The sequence below is a fragment of the Akanthomyces muscarius genome, chromosome 4, assembly GCF_028009165.1.
Source record: "Akanthomyces muscarius strain Ve6 chromosome 4, whole genome shotgun sequence".
NCBI lineage: Eukaryota > Fungi > Ascomycota > Sordariomycetes > Hypocreales > Cordycipitaceae > Akanthomyces > Akanthomyces muscarius.
This window is the reverse complement of record NC_079244.1, coordinates 2269036-2284317: the sequence shown is the minus strand read 5'-3', so window position 1 is coordinate 2284317 and position 15282 is coordinate 2269036. Positions and strand designations below refer to the sequence as shown.

Sequence of the window (15282 nt, the reverse complement as noted above, 5' to 3'; positions counted from 1 at the left end):
GCCTTGAATTGTAAAAGCTTGGCTTCGCCATGTCTGAATGGCTCTGGAAACGCCCATCGATTCACAACTAATCATGTCTAGCGAAGACAATCTCGAGCGGGCCCTTGCCGACTACGGCTTCTGGCAACTGCAAGCTGATGCTATCGACAGCGCCGCTCACTGCCGTGTCGATGCGGGCTGCATACGCAGCATTCGGCCTGGCCGTGTCTACGTAGCTATAGCGCCAGACGACCCAGTAGTCTCCCGACACGTGCTCGAACCGCCACTGAGTAGGGAAAGCGAGATTTTCGCGGTCTGCCACAAGAATCTCCTTGGATGCATTGATTGGATCGGTTTCCAGGCGGAGACGGAGCGTGCCGTAGCCCGGGTGGTGGTACTCGCCCACAAGATCGCTGTGCGGGTGAGTGGAAGGCAGCGCGGGAGTTGGTCGCTCGGGGAAGAGGGCGTCAATCGCATTGTCGACAGCTTTCTCCGCCGCGGCGAGCATCTCCTTCCAGCTATACGAAGAAAAAGTACTGTGATTAGCGCTGCTTTAACTCAGACATGAAGGGCGTCAGAGCACTCACTATCTAGAAACGTCAAAGCGATCAGCCTCGGGTGTGCCGATTCGATCCTCAATGAGCCTGCGCGCAATGACGTGCCGAATCTCATTGGGCTGATTGACGAAAATCACCAGTCCGTAGTTGAGCTCCGGCAGCCAGACGACGTTGGCGCCGTGGCTCTCCGTCGAGCCGGTGTGCTGGTACACGACGTGGCCGTGGATCGTGGTGCGGAACCAGGCGAGGCCGTACAGGCTCATGTCGAAGCCCTGCGGCGGATACGACTCGGGCGGCACAATCATCCTGGGCTTGCGGATCTCGCCGTGCGCGCCCCTGGACAGCGGCGCCGTCTCGTGGATGAGGCACGCGAGCCACTTGGTGTAGTCCTTGACGGTGGACAGCTCTGTGCCGGCGCCGCTGACGCCGGGCGCGTCCCAGAGAGGGTACTCGCCGAACTCGTGCTGCTCGCGGTTCCAAAAGTAGCCCCGGGCGATTTTGTGCTTGGACTGGTTCACGTCTTTCAGGTTGAGAAACGTCGAGGTCATGCCGAGCGGCTCCCAGAGTACCCGTTTCAGTGTCTGACGGAGGGGCTCGCCTGTCAACGTCTCGAGGGCGTGGGAGAGCATGGTGTACATGAAGTTGTTATAGTCCCATTTCGTCCTTGGCTCATAGGAGAGAGGGAGGTGCCGCAAAAGCCGTGTGATGTCTTGCGAGGTCGCCAGCGTCCCATTCAGCGTGTTGGGGTAGGCGTCGATGTGGCCTGCCACGCCGGTGCGATGGCTCACGGCATCCTCAAGGGTGAGATGTGCAGTAGCCCACTCGTTGCCGACAACAAAGTCATCACGGATAATAGACGAGATAGGCGTCTGCCAGCCCTGGGAAAGAGCTGCATGGGTCTGATTGTCGATGAGCTGGGCCAGAGTGGCTGCGACCTGAGCTTTCGTTGTCGAGCCCACATACCACAACGTGTCCGTAGTAGCTGGCACGCTGGGGAGCTGAGAATATCCATAGGCCTTGATTGCGGTTTTGTTTTGTCAGAATTGTTTCGCCTACAAGATTGCGCCCGTCCCACAGCTTTGCTCACCTTGGTATGGGATTCTTTAGAGTCGACAATGCCAATGGCTAGGCCGGCGACCTTCCACTCATCTAGTAGCTCCTGTACATAGCCATCGAGCTCAGATGTGAATGGGGTTTTCTGATCCGACGATGCGGAGGAGGGCTGGTGATGATCTAGAGGGGCCTGGGCGCCAGCACGTACAGCGGCGACGAGTCCGGCGCTGGTCAACAGGGCCGCAGCCACAAGTGGTAGTTTGGAGTATCGGGTCATCACGGCGGGTGCCTCTAGTTTTCTTCCGTTGGTCTGAATAGGATGACGAGAAACAGCTTCTCATAATGCAATGGCGTGATTTAGGAAGCTCGCCGCTGTCTCAGTGGGAGATGACGAGGCTGGTAAAAGAAGGCTCGCCTACAGGAGCTGTTTGCCCCGCACAGGCGACAGCTCGTACAGACCCTGCATCGTCCAGGCACAACCTCTGGCCCAATTATTCGTGGGGATTTGATCCATGACATCGTTGCTTGGCGATGCCAATATGCAGGTGCTTAATGTATTATTTCAATTGGCATTGATGCGCAGGGAATTCCGCTACCTCTTACCCACCGCATTCAAGACGAGCCTCGCAAGGCTTCCTGCATCAGATGAAGATGGCGCCATGTACACCGTCTGCGAGTGAGAAAACGGGGCGCTTGTTCCGAGCCTCGCTAACATATTCTTGCACTCCTATCTGCGGGCGCTAAGCCTTGTTGGACTCGAGAGACTCGCCGTACCAGGGACACCTAGCGCTCCTTCGCGACCGGTAGGAGGATTGTAGCCCGTAACTAGCTAGTTTACAGGCGATTACTGCAACGATTTATGAATCGAACCTCGTAGATGGGGCAAGATTCCCTACTTTGGCAAGGTGCAAGCTCGCAAATCCAAAGAATTCTCGGCAAGAAAATACTGACTGTGCTCACCAGGCATTACCATTAGCAAATAGCTCCAAAGAGCCTGGCCCGGGAGGGGCTGACACGGTTGTAAACTAATAAGACTAGCCCCCACGAGCCGCACTTGAGATATCAAGCCACTCCCAGCTTTGATCTTGCAACTACCGACCTTTGTGCTTGGATTCTTCATCAGCCCTTATACAAGCACCAGATTTCTCGCTCGCGCCCCCTCCCGCCTGTTCGCGGCCAGCTTGATACGGCGCGCGCATCCAGCGACAACCGGACCATGAGCTCCGTCGCGTCGACATCGTCATCGGCGTTCTCCAGCCCTGCGAGAACGTCAGCGACTAGTCGCTCAGTGACACCGGAGCAGCCTCGCAAGAAGAAATGGGCACCCAAAAGCAAAACAGGATGTTTGACTTGTCGGTATGTGAGAGTATACTTCCGGCCTGATTTTGCGCCTAGGCTCGCATGAGTGGCAATAGTGTGCCCAGGCCGGTGAGAGATGAGCTGAGATTGGACTGATGAGCTAACTAGACGACGGTTGTCCGGCGATCGATCAGCGCGCGCAGGGTCAAGTGCGATGAAGCCAAGCCCGCTTGCAACAAGTGCGTCTCAGGTCGACGGACGTGCCAGGGCTATGAGGACCCTTTCGTGGCGTCTAACACGCAGCGCCCTGCCAAGAAGGAAGGAACGGCGACTGGTCGGCGCAAACCCTCGGATGCGCTCAAAGAGCGTCAGATATGCCCTGCCTCGCGGCAGTCGTCCGTCAAGGCAGCCAATCCATTTCGGGTGCAGACCCTGGAGCCTTTTGAGTGCGACTTTGCGCAATGCGCCAAATACTGCATGTCTTCCGTCGCTCCGGCAATTAAACGCTGCCATGCCGTTTCTAACCAATCGTCTCTTTCTAGATTATGAGGTTGTCCATCCTGTCGCATTCAGCAACATTGACAACGACAAGCATGCCAAGATGGCGGTAGTCTGCATCCAGAATATTAACCGGCCTCGTTTCATTATACACGCCACGGCCGAGTACCTTAACCGTCTGTCGCGGGCGCACAGCGCGCTGCCCAATCCGTCTGCACTCCCGGCGGCGCGGAATCAGTGGAACAAGTTCCATCAATATGCCTTGGAGGTCCTGCAAGATGTCAACTGCAACATTGAACTGCAGAATCCGACGCCGCTTAGTATGTCTACTGTGTTGGTGCGAATATTCTCTCTCATCAATGCTGAGGTACAGATCCCCTCTTTGAATGTCTTGTCCACGTCTTGATATGTTCAAGACAACAAGTTGACTTTCTGAATAGTTGTACACCCTGGGTCCCTCTTGGCGCGCTCACATCATTGGCTTTCTTGCCTTTATAAAAATGAAATGGAAGCTGGGGACTATTTTGAAAACTGGGTTGACCGTAACCTCAACCACATGGGTGATAACGTAAGTGCTCGCGTCTTACCTCTCTGGCAGAGTAAACGGGTTGGTTTGTTTTGTAAATCCGCTTATTGATCGCATACCGCATATTAGCAACGCCGTCATCGTCAACACAACAAGCCCACCGGATCACCAAATTATGCCCATCTACGACTTTTCACTCGAAGAAATAGAGGCAGTCTTTAGTCGCCAATTCTACAGCGAGTTACCCTGCCCAAGCGCCCTCTTCCTCTGCATGCACCGCATCAGCAAGTTACGAATGAGACTCGCCAGCGGAGAGTCGAGGACCGTCATTCAACCTCTTGGCCAGGCTATTCTCGATGAAATCGAAACTTTTAGCGTGAAAACCTGGACAGAACCATATGGCGTGCCCGACAAACCTGTCATCCCCGTCCTCGCGCGGGCGTACCGTGCTGCCGTGCGGCTGTACGCCATCATGACCCTACCGGCGTGCGTGTCGGCCGCGACGAGCAAGACGTACAGCAAGACACCAGCGCGCGACGAGCTCATGTCGCTCATACGCGAGGCACTGCCGCTGCTGGAAGCCAAATTGGCTCTGCATTGGTGCCTGCCCGTCGCCGGCGTCGCGTTGGCGGACGGACCGGCCGAGGACCAGGAGCTCATCGAGTACATATTCATGGGGTTGAAACAAGACATGGAGTTCTACCTCCCTTTTCACATTAGAGATACACTGAAGCGCTTTTGGGCATCGGGTTCTACGGCATGGGACGACTGCTGGACGGAACCCTTTCCACCGCTTTGTTAAGCGCGGCCAAGCACTGCTCTACAAGGGAGGGTGTATACAGACTCACGAATACGACGCAGCGGCAAGCTGTAATGTACATACCGTTGATTCATGACGAAAATATATATGATGCTTTTTATACCAAACAGCCTTCCCTTCAAACGCCTTTGTGTTTGTTTAGACTCTAATCGAAAACAACTTTGGATCCCGCAAAGGACGTGGCTTTTAGCGACTCCTTGGCCTTTTTTCTTGCCTCCCAGCTAGGATGCAGCGGCCCCTCGTCATCGCGCTTCGTCGGCGGCGGCGGCCGTCTCGTCTCCTGCTGCTGCGATCTTCCAGCGCCAGCACCACTGCCGGCTGACGCCGAGGAGAAGGGATTCTTGACGCCCTTTTTCCACGGCGTCCTGCTGTCGCTGGCGTCCACAGCGCCGCGCTTCATGTCCCAGCCGTCGTCGCGGCCGCGGCCCTTGTTGTTGGCCGCGTCCTTGATGTGCTTGGCGTTGCTGCCGTACTTTTGCTCCCAGATGGCGCGGCGGGCGCGCTGGCCGCGGCGCTTCTTGGGCGGCGCGACGTCCACGTCCGACGCGGACTCGGAGCCGGAGACGTAGCCGCCCATGAGCGACGGCAGGAACGTCGAGTCGGTGGGCCTGCCGGCGGCGGCCTTTTTGGATCGTTTTGGTGGGGGTGAGGGCGAGGGCGAGAGGGAGACGCCGCGGGAGGTGACCTTTTTCGTGCTCTTAGTTTTGGCTGAAGGTTCGTCGTCTTCGTCGTCGTCATCATCATCAGCATCTGGGTCGCCGCCGTCAGAGTCGCCGCCGGAGACGGAAATATCGTCCAGATTGGCAGTTTCCTTCCCGCGGTATTTTTCCCACAGGCGAGTGCGCTCCTCATCCTCGTCCTCGTCAGAGGAGCTGCCCAGCAAGCCGTCCATGGCTGCAAAGTCGTTTTCTCGTTCGACTTCTTTGTCGCTGTCCAGATCTTCTATCTTAAGTGTAGCCTCGTCGTCATCTTCGTCGTCATCGGCACTGAATCCTTCGAAATCGGTGTCGTCTGCGTCCGCTTGCTCGCTGCCCTCTTCCGTCTTTACGGGTGCTGGCACGGGTTCTTGTGTCTCTTGCGTCTTGCCCTTTCGCTCACGCTTGCCCTTTTTGCCCTTTTCAGGCACGGGGATATCAAGGGCTTCGCAGACGAAGGTGATGGCCTTGTCAACAGCCTTCTTCACGCCGTCGCGGTTGTAGAGGCCGCTCGTGACATTGTGCAGCACCACGCGCTCGTCTTCGGCCAATTCCGGTTTCGCAACGCCCTTCTTGAGCTGCTCGGGCAGATCGTCGTGGTTCGCAATGGGTTTGATCCTTAGTAGTGACGAGTAAAGGTGCGCGCGCGCAGTCTGGTGCAGGTCCAAGGACTACCAGGGTCAGCAGGGTCGCGGCGCTTGTGCATACTTGCAGCTTTTCATACCTTGAGTACGTTGATTTCTCTCTCGAGTTTCTCTTTTTTTCCCGCGGTTATGTCAATGTCCCGCTGTCTCTTGCTCATGCGCTGTCGTTCAAAACCCTTGGCCTCCTTGAGCGCGCGAGAAATGTCTTCCTGGAACTTTTCCAGATGCCGAATCGACAAGGAGTCGGCTCCCCTCTTCCGCTTGACCATTTCGCAAGAATTTGGTGATTAATGTTAAAATATGCGGATCAGTCTCCGGAAAATTGAATCTCTCTGCTGTGCCGCCTTTTGCCTTTGCTCTCCGTCTCGTCCGTTTGTTTGAATGCTTATCGTTGATGCTCTCCCGATAAACTTTTTTTTCCTGGCTTGGGAGCTTGTCCGCCAAGCCAAGGGTCGAGTGGGGCTTCGCTAGGCACCTCAGAGATCCGGCGTCATCATCCAACGATTAATTCCTCGGCATCGCTTGCAAAGTCCTGCACTATATTATGCGCGATATCAGTTTTATTCTTGACCTCTAATCTGCCGACTCTATGAGCTGGAGAATGACGCGTCTGCAGGATCATAATTCGCGAGTGAGCTGACTGACGGTGCGCTTCAAATGGACACTTCATAGCGCATCTAAGGGCCCTGTGGTCTCCATCCACAGCGCACCACATGAGATATCCCTGTGCCCTCGTTAGAAAGACCTTTCTTCAGCATCACGACGCCTCAACGACTGATCATCATGCCCGAGTCAAACACCAGCCTGTCAGTCCAGCATTTTGGGCCGCTACCGCGCTTCGCTTCACGTCGCCTCTGCCAGAAAGCCTCCGAACAGAATGAGGAGCTCACCAAAGCCGAGCGCCTGCTTCTGTTGAGCCAGTTGAACCTTGCGGGCAAAGCCCTCGCGTACCCAAAATCTCTCGACGATGCGCAGGTGAATGAGGTTCTCGGTTATCCACCACCCGACGTGCTCGCAAGTAACGTCAAGGCTGTGACTGGCCTAAACTCCATTGACGAGGTGCTCCGCGACTACTGGGCTCCGGACCGCACCAAGCAGCTCAGCCGTGAGGCTTTGAATTGCATCTTCGAAGAATGGTGGACGAGCCATACTAGCGACATTTACGACCAAGATTCCTCTTTTCCTGGTGACACAGATGTGGAGCATGCGGCCTCTGGGCTCGGACACCTATTACGACCAGAGCAGACTAAGTTTGAAGAAGCTGTGTCGGACAAAGTCGACGACGACATGGATAGTGTAGTGGATGACAAATTTGAGGTCGACATGCGACAGAGGGCTCAAAAGTCTGGTGCGGAGTGGGCGAGCATCAAGAAGCAGTATGCTGCCGAGCGTCGGGCGCGAACTGAGCGCCTACGCGAGGAGCTGGAGACACAGCTTGAGGAGGAGCTCCGTGACGCATCTCAGGATGACCTCGCCGCCATCAAAGCTCTACGGGACCAGATGGCGCTGGATAAAGTTGAGGAAGAGCGGGAAGACGCGGAACTGGCGAAAGCCTGGGAGCGCGAGGATAGCGAGGATAGTGAAGACGACGAGGCAGATTTTAGCGACGACGACTCTGAAATGCGCTACTAGCCACGTGAAAAATACTCAACGCGTGTTTGACAGGCATATCATTAGCACATCAGCGACGTTTACTCCTTCTCCGATGGTTCGTCTTACATACTAACTAAGTGTCAATGACCGATGCGGGCTTTTTTTTTACAGGCTGAGGCAACCCATGCGTTGCCTGTTAGGAAATGGAATTTTAACTTCTGAACGCTTGACATCGGTTGTGCTACGACTTAATGCCGTTTTGATGACAGCAGGAAATCGAGCCTCGATGCGTCGGATATTGCGCTGTGGATGCAGTTTTATTATGGACGCCAGGCTCGCTAGGGCAGGACTTGTCCAGCCTTTCAGAGAGGCTCAAACATTTAAATCATTGTCTCTTATTACTGAAAACGGGTCTACGACTTTCATAGCGACCCGTGCTTGCAAAGCTTTGTATCTGCGGCTATATTGGTTGAGACGAATTACGTACTCATAGCAAGCTTTATTTATACACGCCATATGAGTCGAAATGACACCATGTCCCCTTTGACAATTTCTTTATCAGAGCCAGTTCCAGCCGTGAATTTCAGGGCTAGCGATTTATTCCGACAGATGCTGGGGTCATTTTGGCAAGGTCGCGTAGAAGCGTCAAGCCACAACGGTCGAGGATTGTCACAACAAGGTTCAGGGTACCTGAAAGTCGGAGACTCACCTCTCCCCTCCCCGTGTGGCTTCCTTCTCGGCGTCTGGCTTTATGACTTTCGGTCCGAGAAATGTCCGCCATTTTGGGATGTCAGCGCGAGCATGGCGCATCTCGGGTTGACGGAAAAGGTACGGCGTTGTGAGTGCACGATACATTGAGTGACTGACAAGTCTCAGCCAGCTGCTGGTGGCACTAAGTTACACTACTGGGGCAACTGCACCGGGAGGATCGCCAGTACTGTCACGTCACGGCTCCATTGGAAGCTCCTACCAGCCTTGCGTCGCTAGCGCTGGAGCGGCGGAGCTGTAATTAACTACCAGTCGCGGCGAAGACTCCCCGCACGACCGGGGCCGCCCAAGTCGCAGCGCTGGGGCTTGCAACGGACCCATCGATACGGTTTGTTTCGCTAGTTATCGTGCCTCGACGGCAGTTGTAAGTGTAGGTCGGGTTTGCAGCTCGTATGAAGACGAAGCCGTGGTAGCGCAGACCGAGTGCTGAAGAGCGACGTCGCTGGGAAAGCTGAGCGACTAACAATACATCCGCCGCCGCGTAGGATGTGAATGATTTATATGGTGCCTCCCAATGAACAAAGCAGCCACGCAGATACACAAACGGTCTGTACCGCGCATGTACCCCAAACTTGGGCCTTTGCGCCCGGCCGAAACCAAGCCTAGAATGCGACACCAAGCCATGGCCAAGCTAGCCTGTCAATCACGTCGCCGCCATTTCAAAACAGCAGCCGCATGTATACCACCAGTGTTCCGCTGGCAATCGGCACAGCAACTCCGTCTACCGTCCAATGCGTAGCTTTGCAGACAGGGCCAGCAGCACGGCGCCACGGGTCGTCAAGCACCGCCCTCCGTCGCAGACCGTGCAAGACACCGCTGTGCCACCGGCAAAACCCGCGAGAGCATGGCGACACTTCATGTCATCTACATTGTGCCTGATCATCCCGAGTCGTCGTTCTCCTCATGCACATCATCGGCCGACGGCGACGATGGAGGTGGCCGTTAAATAGCGGCGGCTTCCTTCTGCGTGAGGGGGGGGGGGGGGGCGCGCAATGATGCAGTGATGTACACGAAAGACAAAGCCTAACGCACGCAGCCAGAAGAATGATGGTGCCTGCTTCTACGCACAAGCTTTCATCCTCCTCCTCTGCACCGGAGCTTCTTCTGGTCGCCCATCACAGCTCCAACCCCGCAGTCTCAGAACGGGCCTGGGCTGGCATTGGCTCTTTTGCGCCAGAGTCGTGGTGGCTGCCACCCTCCACACCATCCCAAACCGATAATCCATGGCAGGTGACTGGCCAGAACTCAAATGGACTGCGCTGGGCGTGGTGGCCCAGTCCGCTAGTTTTGTTTTCGTTCTCGCCCGCGGTTCTCATCGCCCATGTATCGCTCATGTACTCTGTACAGGCAGAAACTTGCTTGATGGAAAGTGAGGGGTTGTGAATGGCACACACGGATCGCGGTGGTTCGGCATCCAGCTCTCCAAATGCGTGTTGAAACGGTCCGGCCAGCTGGCTGGCACGCGCCTGCTTTCTCCTCATTTCCAACCCCTCCTCCTCTTTCGCCTGGCGAAACCTTGAAAAATTTAGATTCAGCAACATCCTGCCTTTTGTGTTTTCACCTTTGATACACCGCGTCTTTTTTGCCTGTCGCTGCGAGCGCTTGTCGAATTATTTGACGTGTCTTGCATTGAAGCTTCCCCGCGCCGTATTAGAGTTCAGCCAGCACTTAGACGGCCGACAAGCCAGCCCAGCTCGCCCTCCCCTGGCAGCAGCCCGATTTCTTTTGAACAAAACAAAAAGAAATTGGTCAGCGCAAGATTCGCTGGCCAAGTCGAAGAGAAACAGTGCCAATTTCTCTGACATCACTTACAAGTATGTTGTAACGCACTTCATGTTCCATCATGCAGCGCCCCACTGCATCGGGATCCTTGCTTGGTGTCGTCCGGTGTCACTCGCACGCAGCCGGGCCGCCTTGTCTTTGCCCGCCGTTACAGAAAAGCTGAGACCATTCTTGATGTAGATTTGCGGCGACGCTACGATTCGTTGAGCCCTCTATCGGTAATTCTGTGAGGTAAGCCTTATCTCATAACAAGCGACCCGGTGCTATTCCCTGCTCCGATTGCTGCCGGCGGGCGGATCCCATCACGAATCCACATTACACATGAGTTGTACTGGTAAATGAAGAGCCGCATCCCAGACGGGTGGCATTCAGTCTCAGCCTCGAGGCTCCGGCCTCGCAGTCCTCGACGACTGGGGTGCCGTCTCGGCGGCCAAACGCGGCTTGTTGGGCTGTCTCGAGACAATGCCATGATGCCCAGGGCCTCTGACGGCCCGGTCGTATCCGGCATGTTTCGTCTCATCTTTGTTCATATACGGCATATTTCCTCCTCCTGGACCTGTCTCGGATTCGTCTGTGCTATTGGCCACTAATAGTATTCAAAATGCAGGTTTCAACCCAAGAACAACTCTCTTCCTCTTCAAAGCCCGAATCCAATCCAGCACTCATCATGACTAGCGGGCCTTTGAAGCAAGCGGCCGAGTCCGCTCGATCGAGGACCTCTGAGATCATGAAAAGCGATACTGTTGCCCGAATTTCAAAATTTATACATACGCCATACATGGTGGCAGCCCTCCCATTTATCAATGGCGGTATTAGTGGCATGGTCGCCACTACAGTCATCCAGCCCGTCGACATGGTCAAGGTTCGCATTCAACTCGCTGGCGAAGGCACTGCATCTGGCCCAAAGACGGGTCCGATTGCCGTTGCTCGTCAGATTGTAGCAAGCGGCAAATTTAGCGACCTATACACTGGTCTCTCGGCAGGTCTTTTGCGTCAAGCTGTGTACACCACTGCTCGCCTGGGCTTTTTCGACACCTTCATGGGCAGACTCGGCGCCCGAGCCAAGGCTGATGGCCGAAGTGTTGGGTTCAAAGAACGTGCCACTGCCGGTCTCAGTGCTGGAGGCCTAGCTGCCATGATTGGCAACCCGGCGGACCTGGCTCTCATTCGCATGCAGAGCGACGGCCTCAAGCCCCTTGCTGAGCGCAAAAACTACAAGTCTGTCGTTGATGCTCTATCATCTATCGCCAAGAGTGAGGGCGTTGGCGCACTTTGGGCTGGCGCGGCCCCGACTGTTGCCCGAGCCATGGCCCTCAACTTTGGTCAACTCGCATTCTTCAGCGAAGCCAAGGCTCAGTTGAAGCAGAATACCGACCTCTCTCCTCGTATCCAGACTCTCACTGCGAGCGCCACGGCCGGATTCTTTGCTTCCTTTTTCAGTCTTCCCTTTGACTTTGTGAAGACGCGGCTGCAGAAGCAGCAAAAGGGACCTGATGGCAAGTTGCCGTACAAGGGAATGGTCGACTGCTTCACCACAGTAGCTAAGCAAGAAGGCATCCTGCGATTTTACCGAGGTTTTGGTACATATTACGTCCGCATTGCGCCCCATGCGTAAGTCCACTTACACGCACCCACCTGCGAATTGATGCTAATGTTCTCTACAGAATGGTAACGTTGATTGTTGCGGACTACCTTGGCTGGCTCACAAAGTAATTAGTAAATTTGATAATGACTTATGTTGCTTTCTTTTGTTCTGCGTTTTTGTCTCTTTTTTGTGCTTTTCTTAGTTGGTGTTAACGGCTTGTTTTGACTGTCGTGTGACGTTTGCAGTCGCCTGTAACGCGTCACCGGCGCCGTGTTATGTTAGTCAATTTTACGGGCTGAACTAGACAGTTCTTGACGATAAATCCAATATACTACATGTTAATCTACTACATGTTTTATTTTATTCTAAACGTTGAGTTTCGTCGCTGCATAACCATTTTGTTGCTGAAAATGAGGAGCCACACGTGATTCCGTGACAAAACTTAACGCGGCGCTAACTATGACGCACTACCGGCGTGCGCCGTGAAGAGCTCCAGCTTGAGCTATCAATTGCTGTATCAGTTCACATTTTGACACACACAATTGTCTACAGTCCGCAGCGCTCCGGATTATCTGAACATGTAGAAATGGTCGGTAGAAAGAGGCGATCAAACGCAGGCGGCCGCCGAGGAAGCAGCAATGCCGGCCCTGTGGGCGGCGGCCCCAGCATCTATCGCGAGATGCTCGCTGAAGCCGGCGTAGAGGGATCTGCATCTCGAGACAGCATCAGCGGCGAGCCTCCGAGAAAGCGGCGGCGTGCTGGCAAACAGGAAACTGACCAACAGCCACAAGGAGCGACCGAAGCGACCGAAGCGACCGCCGGCGCCCCAGAGTCATCCGACGAAGAAGACGAAGATGTCGAGTTCCTCGACGTGCCTTTGCGCCCCGCACATGTGCAAACAATCGAACGAGATTCCGAGGATGACAGCGAAGAAGACGAAGATGACATGATATTCGAAGATGTTGATTTCGCTACTGCCCTGGAAAAGAGCAAGGATGCCGCTTCCTCGGCTGCTGAACCGACGGCGCAAGCGCTCGAGCTCAACTTGACAGCGCAAAAAGCCGCGAATGCGCTGACGAAGCGCAGTGTCGACCGCCGCAAACCTATAACAAAGGAGGAACGGGACAGGCGACTCGACGTGCACAAGATGCATCTGCTGTGTCTGCTCTCGCACGTCGCACGACGCAATCACTGGTGCAACGACACGCAGGTGCAGGACGTACTGCGGCCGCATCTGAGCGACAAGACGGCCGACTACCTCACACCTGGATTACATCTCCCGCAGTTTGGCCAGGCTGAGAGCCTGAAAACAGGTCTCAAACAGGCAGCAGACATGTGGCGTGCCAAGTTTGAGGTGACGGAGCGGGGGCTGCGGCGCGCGCGCTGGGCAGAGGACGCAACGCAGCTGGAGCAGTACCAGCTTCCCGACCATCTAGAGACCTGCACTGACCGACATGACTTTCGACATGCGGCAAAGACGCTACAGGGCTCGCGCGATGTGGGCGCCCAACTGTACTGCGCGCTGCTGCGGAGCGTGGGCGTAAAGGCCAGGCTCGTGTGCTCGCTCCAGCCATTGGCGTTTGGGAACGGAGCGCCAACGCTGCCCAAGGTGACACTGGTGAAGACACCGACGAAAACGCAGCGGGCAGAAGAGGTGCGCTCCCAAGTTGAGCAGTACAAGGAGATGGCGGTCACGGCTGAAACGACCAGCCCTACGGCGTCTACAGCGCGCCGGCGGCTCGGGCATCCCAGCGCCGCCAGTCACAATTTTGAGCCGAAGCCGTCACCATCGCCTAAAAAGCCACTCAAGAGCTTTGCGACACCAGTGAGGCTGCGAGAGTCGGCGTACCCTGTGTACTGGGTGGAAGTGCTGGATACTGGCCATCAAAAATGGCAGCCAGCGGATCCTGTGGTTACACATACGTTTTGGAAACCAAAGTCAATGGAGCCGCCTATCACGGATAAAGAAAACTGCATGAGCTACGTGGTTGCCTTTGACGAGGATGGCACGGCGCGGGACGTCACCGTCCGCTACACAAAGGCGTATGCGGCCAAGACGAGGCGCATGCGGGTTGACGGGACGGATAATAATGACTGGTGGCGGTCGGCGACGCGGCCGTTTAGACGACGGCGCCGTACAGACCTTGACCAGATTGAAGACTCCGAGTTAGCAGGCGTGGAGGCGAGAGAGCCCATGCCTCGCAACGTGCAAGACTTTAAAGACCACCCTGTATACGCGCTGCAGCGACACCTACGGCGTCACGAAGTACTTGCACCAACAGCAATGCCTTCTGGTACGCTGAGTTCCGGCAACAAGGCACCGCTGGAGAAGATTTATCGGCGACGCGATGTGCGCATTGCCAGGAGCGCCGACAAGTGGTTCCGTATGGGGCGTGAAGTGCGTCCCAACGAGATACCCGCCAAATGGCTGCCCAAGATCCAGCGAGCCAAGCCGAGGAACGGCAGGTTCGACGACGACCGGCGCGCTGAAGAAGACGCACAGGATGCGGCTGGCGTGCCAATATACACACAAGACCAGACGGAGCTGTACGAACCAGACCCTGTGCGCAACGGCAAGGTGCCCAAGAATAAGTTTGGCAACGTCGAGGTCTACGTGCCGAGCATGGTGCCGCGCGGCGGCACCCACATCACCCACGAGCTGGCCGCACACGCGGCGAAGCTGGTGGGCGTCGACTACGCACCCGCGCTGACGGGCTTTGCGTTTGCCGGCCGGCAGGGCACGGCGGTGCTCACGGGCATCGTGGTCGCGGAAGAGTACCGCGCCGCGATTGAGGCGGTGCTGGCCGGGCTGGAAGACGCGGAGCAGGAGCGCGAGGAGGAGCTGAAGGCGCTGGTGGCGCTGAAGCTCTGGCGGCGGCTGCTGATGGGCCTGCGCATCCGACGGCGGATATGGAGCGGGGTGGGTGAGGAGGAGAGGCAGGCGGCGGAGGAAGAAGCCGATAGGGTGCTGGAGGAGGCGGATGCCGTGGAGGAGGACGTGGGGGGGGATGCTGGTGAGAGTGATGTTACGGAGGAGTTTGACATGGAGGTTGATGGAGATGATGCGGAGGACTACGGGGGTGGGTTTCTTGTAGACTAGGTGATGCATGGTCACTATGTAATGATTTATGAGAGTATACGTGGATATATGCACGTCAGATGCATTGATTGATTGGTGCTGGATGGGTGATTTCTCGGTGTCGAGGGCGGTTCTCGCGTAGCATGTCGCGACGCGCGTATGCGCGAGCAACGTTTGCGTTGGCTAGAGATTGTTGATTGATCCGAGATGATGAAGTTAGGGCTAGGCCTATTTGAAGGTCCGATTTCGCTATCCAGACGACTGATAGAGTTTGCACTTTCACGAGTAGTTATACCAACCAACACTAAGCAATACCTGACCCCAAGACCAACCACCAACTCTAATCACGAACCCGTACCCCCAGCCCCAACTAAGGCTGTCATTTTCACATGTTTAGAATGAGC

General features: G+C 55.7%; 5 protein-coding genes across 6 annotated transcripts; 3 read left to right on the top strand and 2 right to left on the bottom strand.

The window, feature by feature from the left end:
• Positions 1-67: 67 nt before the first annotated feature.
• Positions 68-1866, bottom strand: LMH87_011421 (uncharacterized protein; the record flags this gene model as incomplete). Its single annotated transcript, XM_056200560.1, has 3 exons — positions 68-497; positions 567-1552; positions 1624-1866. The coding sequence occupies 3 exons, from the start codon at positions 1864-1866 to the stop codon at positions 68-70; spliced, it is 1659 nt and encodes a 552-aa protein (XP_056052396.1).
• A 939-nt stretch (positions 1867-2805) lies between these two features.
• Positions 2806-4714, top strand: LMH87_011420 (uncharacterized protein; the record flags this gene model as incomplete). Of its 2 annotated transcripts, none has more annotated exons than XM_056200558.1 (5): positions 2806-2945; positions 3083-3363; positions 3431-3753; positions 3827-3954; positions 4042-4714. In XM_056200558.1, 5 exons carry the CDS (start codon positions 2806-2808, stop codon positions 4712-4714), a joined length of 1545 nt encoding a protein of 514 aa, XP_056052395.1. The 2 variants fall into 2 exon arrangements, with proteins under 2 accessions (XP_056052395.1, XP_056052394.1); XM_056200559.1 differs by having other exon boundaries at positions 2907-2945; positions 3057-3363.
• Positions 4715-4877: 163 nt separating this feature from the next.
• Positions 4878-6340, bottom strand: LMH87_011419 (uncharacterized protein; the record flags this gene model as incomplete). Its single annotated transcript, XM_056200557.1, has 2 exons — positions 4878-6098; positions 6152-6340. 2 exons carry the CDS (start codon positions 6338-6340, stop codon positions 4878-4880), a joined length of 1410 nt encoding a protein of 469 aa, XP_056052393.1.
• Positions 6341-6854: 514 nt separating this feature from the next.
• LMH87_011418 (uncharacterized protein) lies at positions 6855-7703 on the top strand (the record flags this gene model as incomplete). The annotated part of the gene is made up of 1 exon (XM_056200555.1): positions 6855-7703. The coding sequence occupies one exon, from the start codon at positions 6855-6857 to the stop codon at positions 7701-7703; it is 849 nt and encodes a 282-aa protein (XP_056052392.1).
• A 3289-nt stretch (positions 7704-10992) lies between these two features.
• LMH87_011417 (uncharacterized protein) lies at positions 10993-14899 on the top strand (the record flags this gene model as incomplete). The annotated part of the gene is made up of 5 exons (XM_056200554.1): positions 10993-11710; positions 11768-11825; positions 11879-11923; positions 12384-12388; positions 12591-14899. 5 exons carry the CDS (start codon positions 10993-10995, stop codon positions 14897-14899), a joined length of 3135 nt encoding a protein of 1044 aa, XP_056052391.1.
• Positions 14900-15282: the final 383 nt, after the last annotated feature.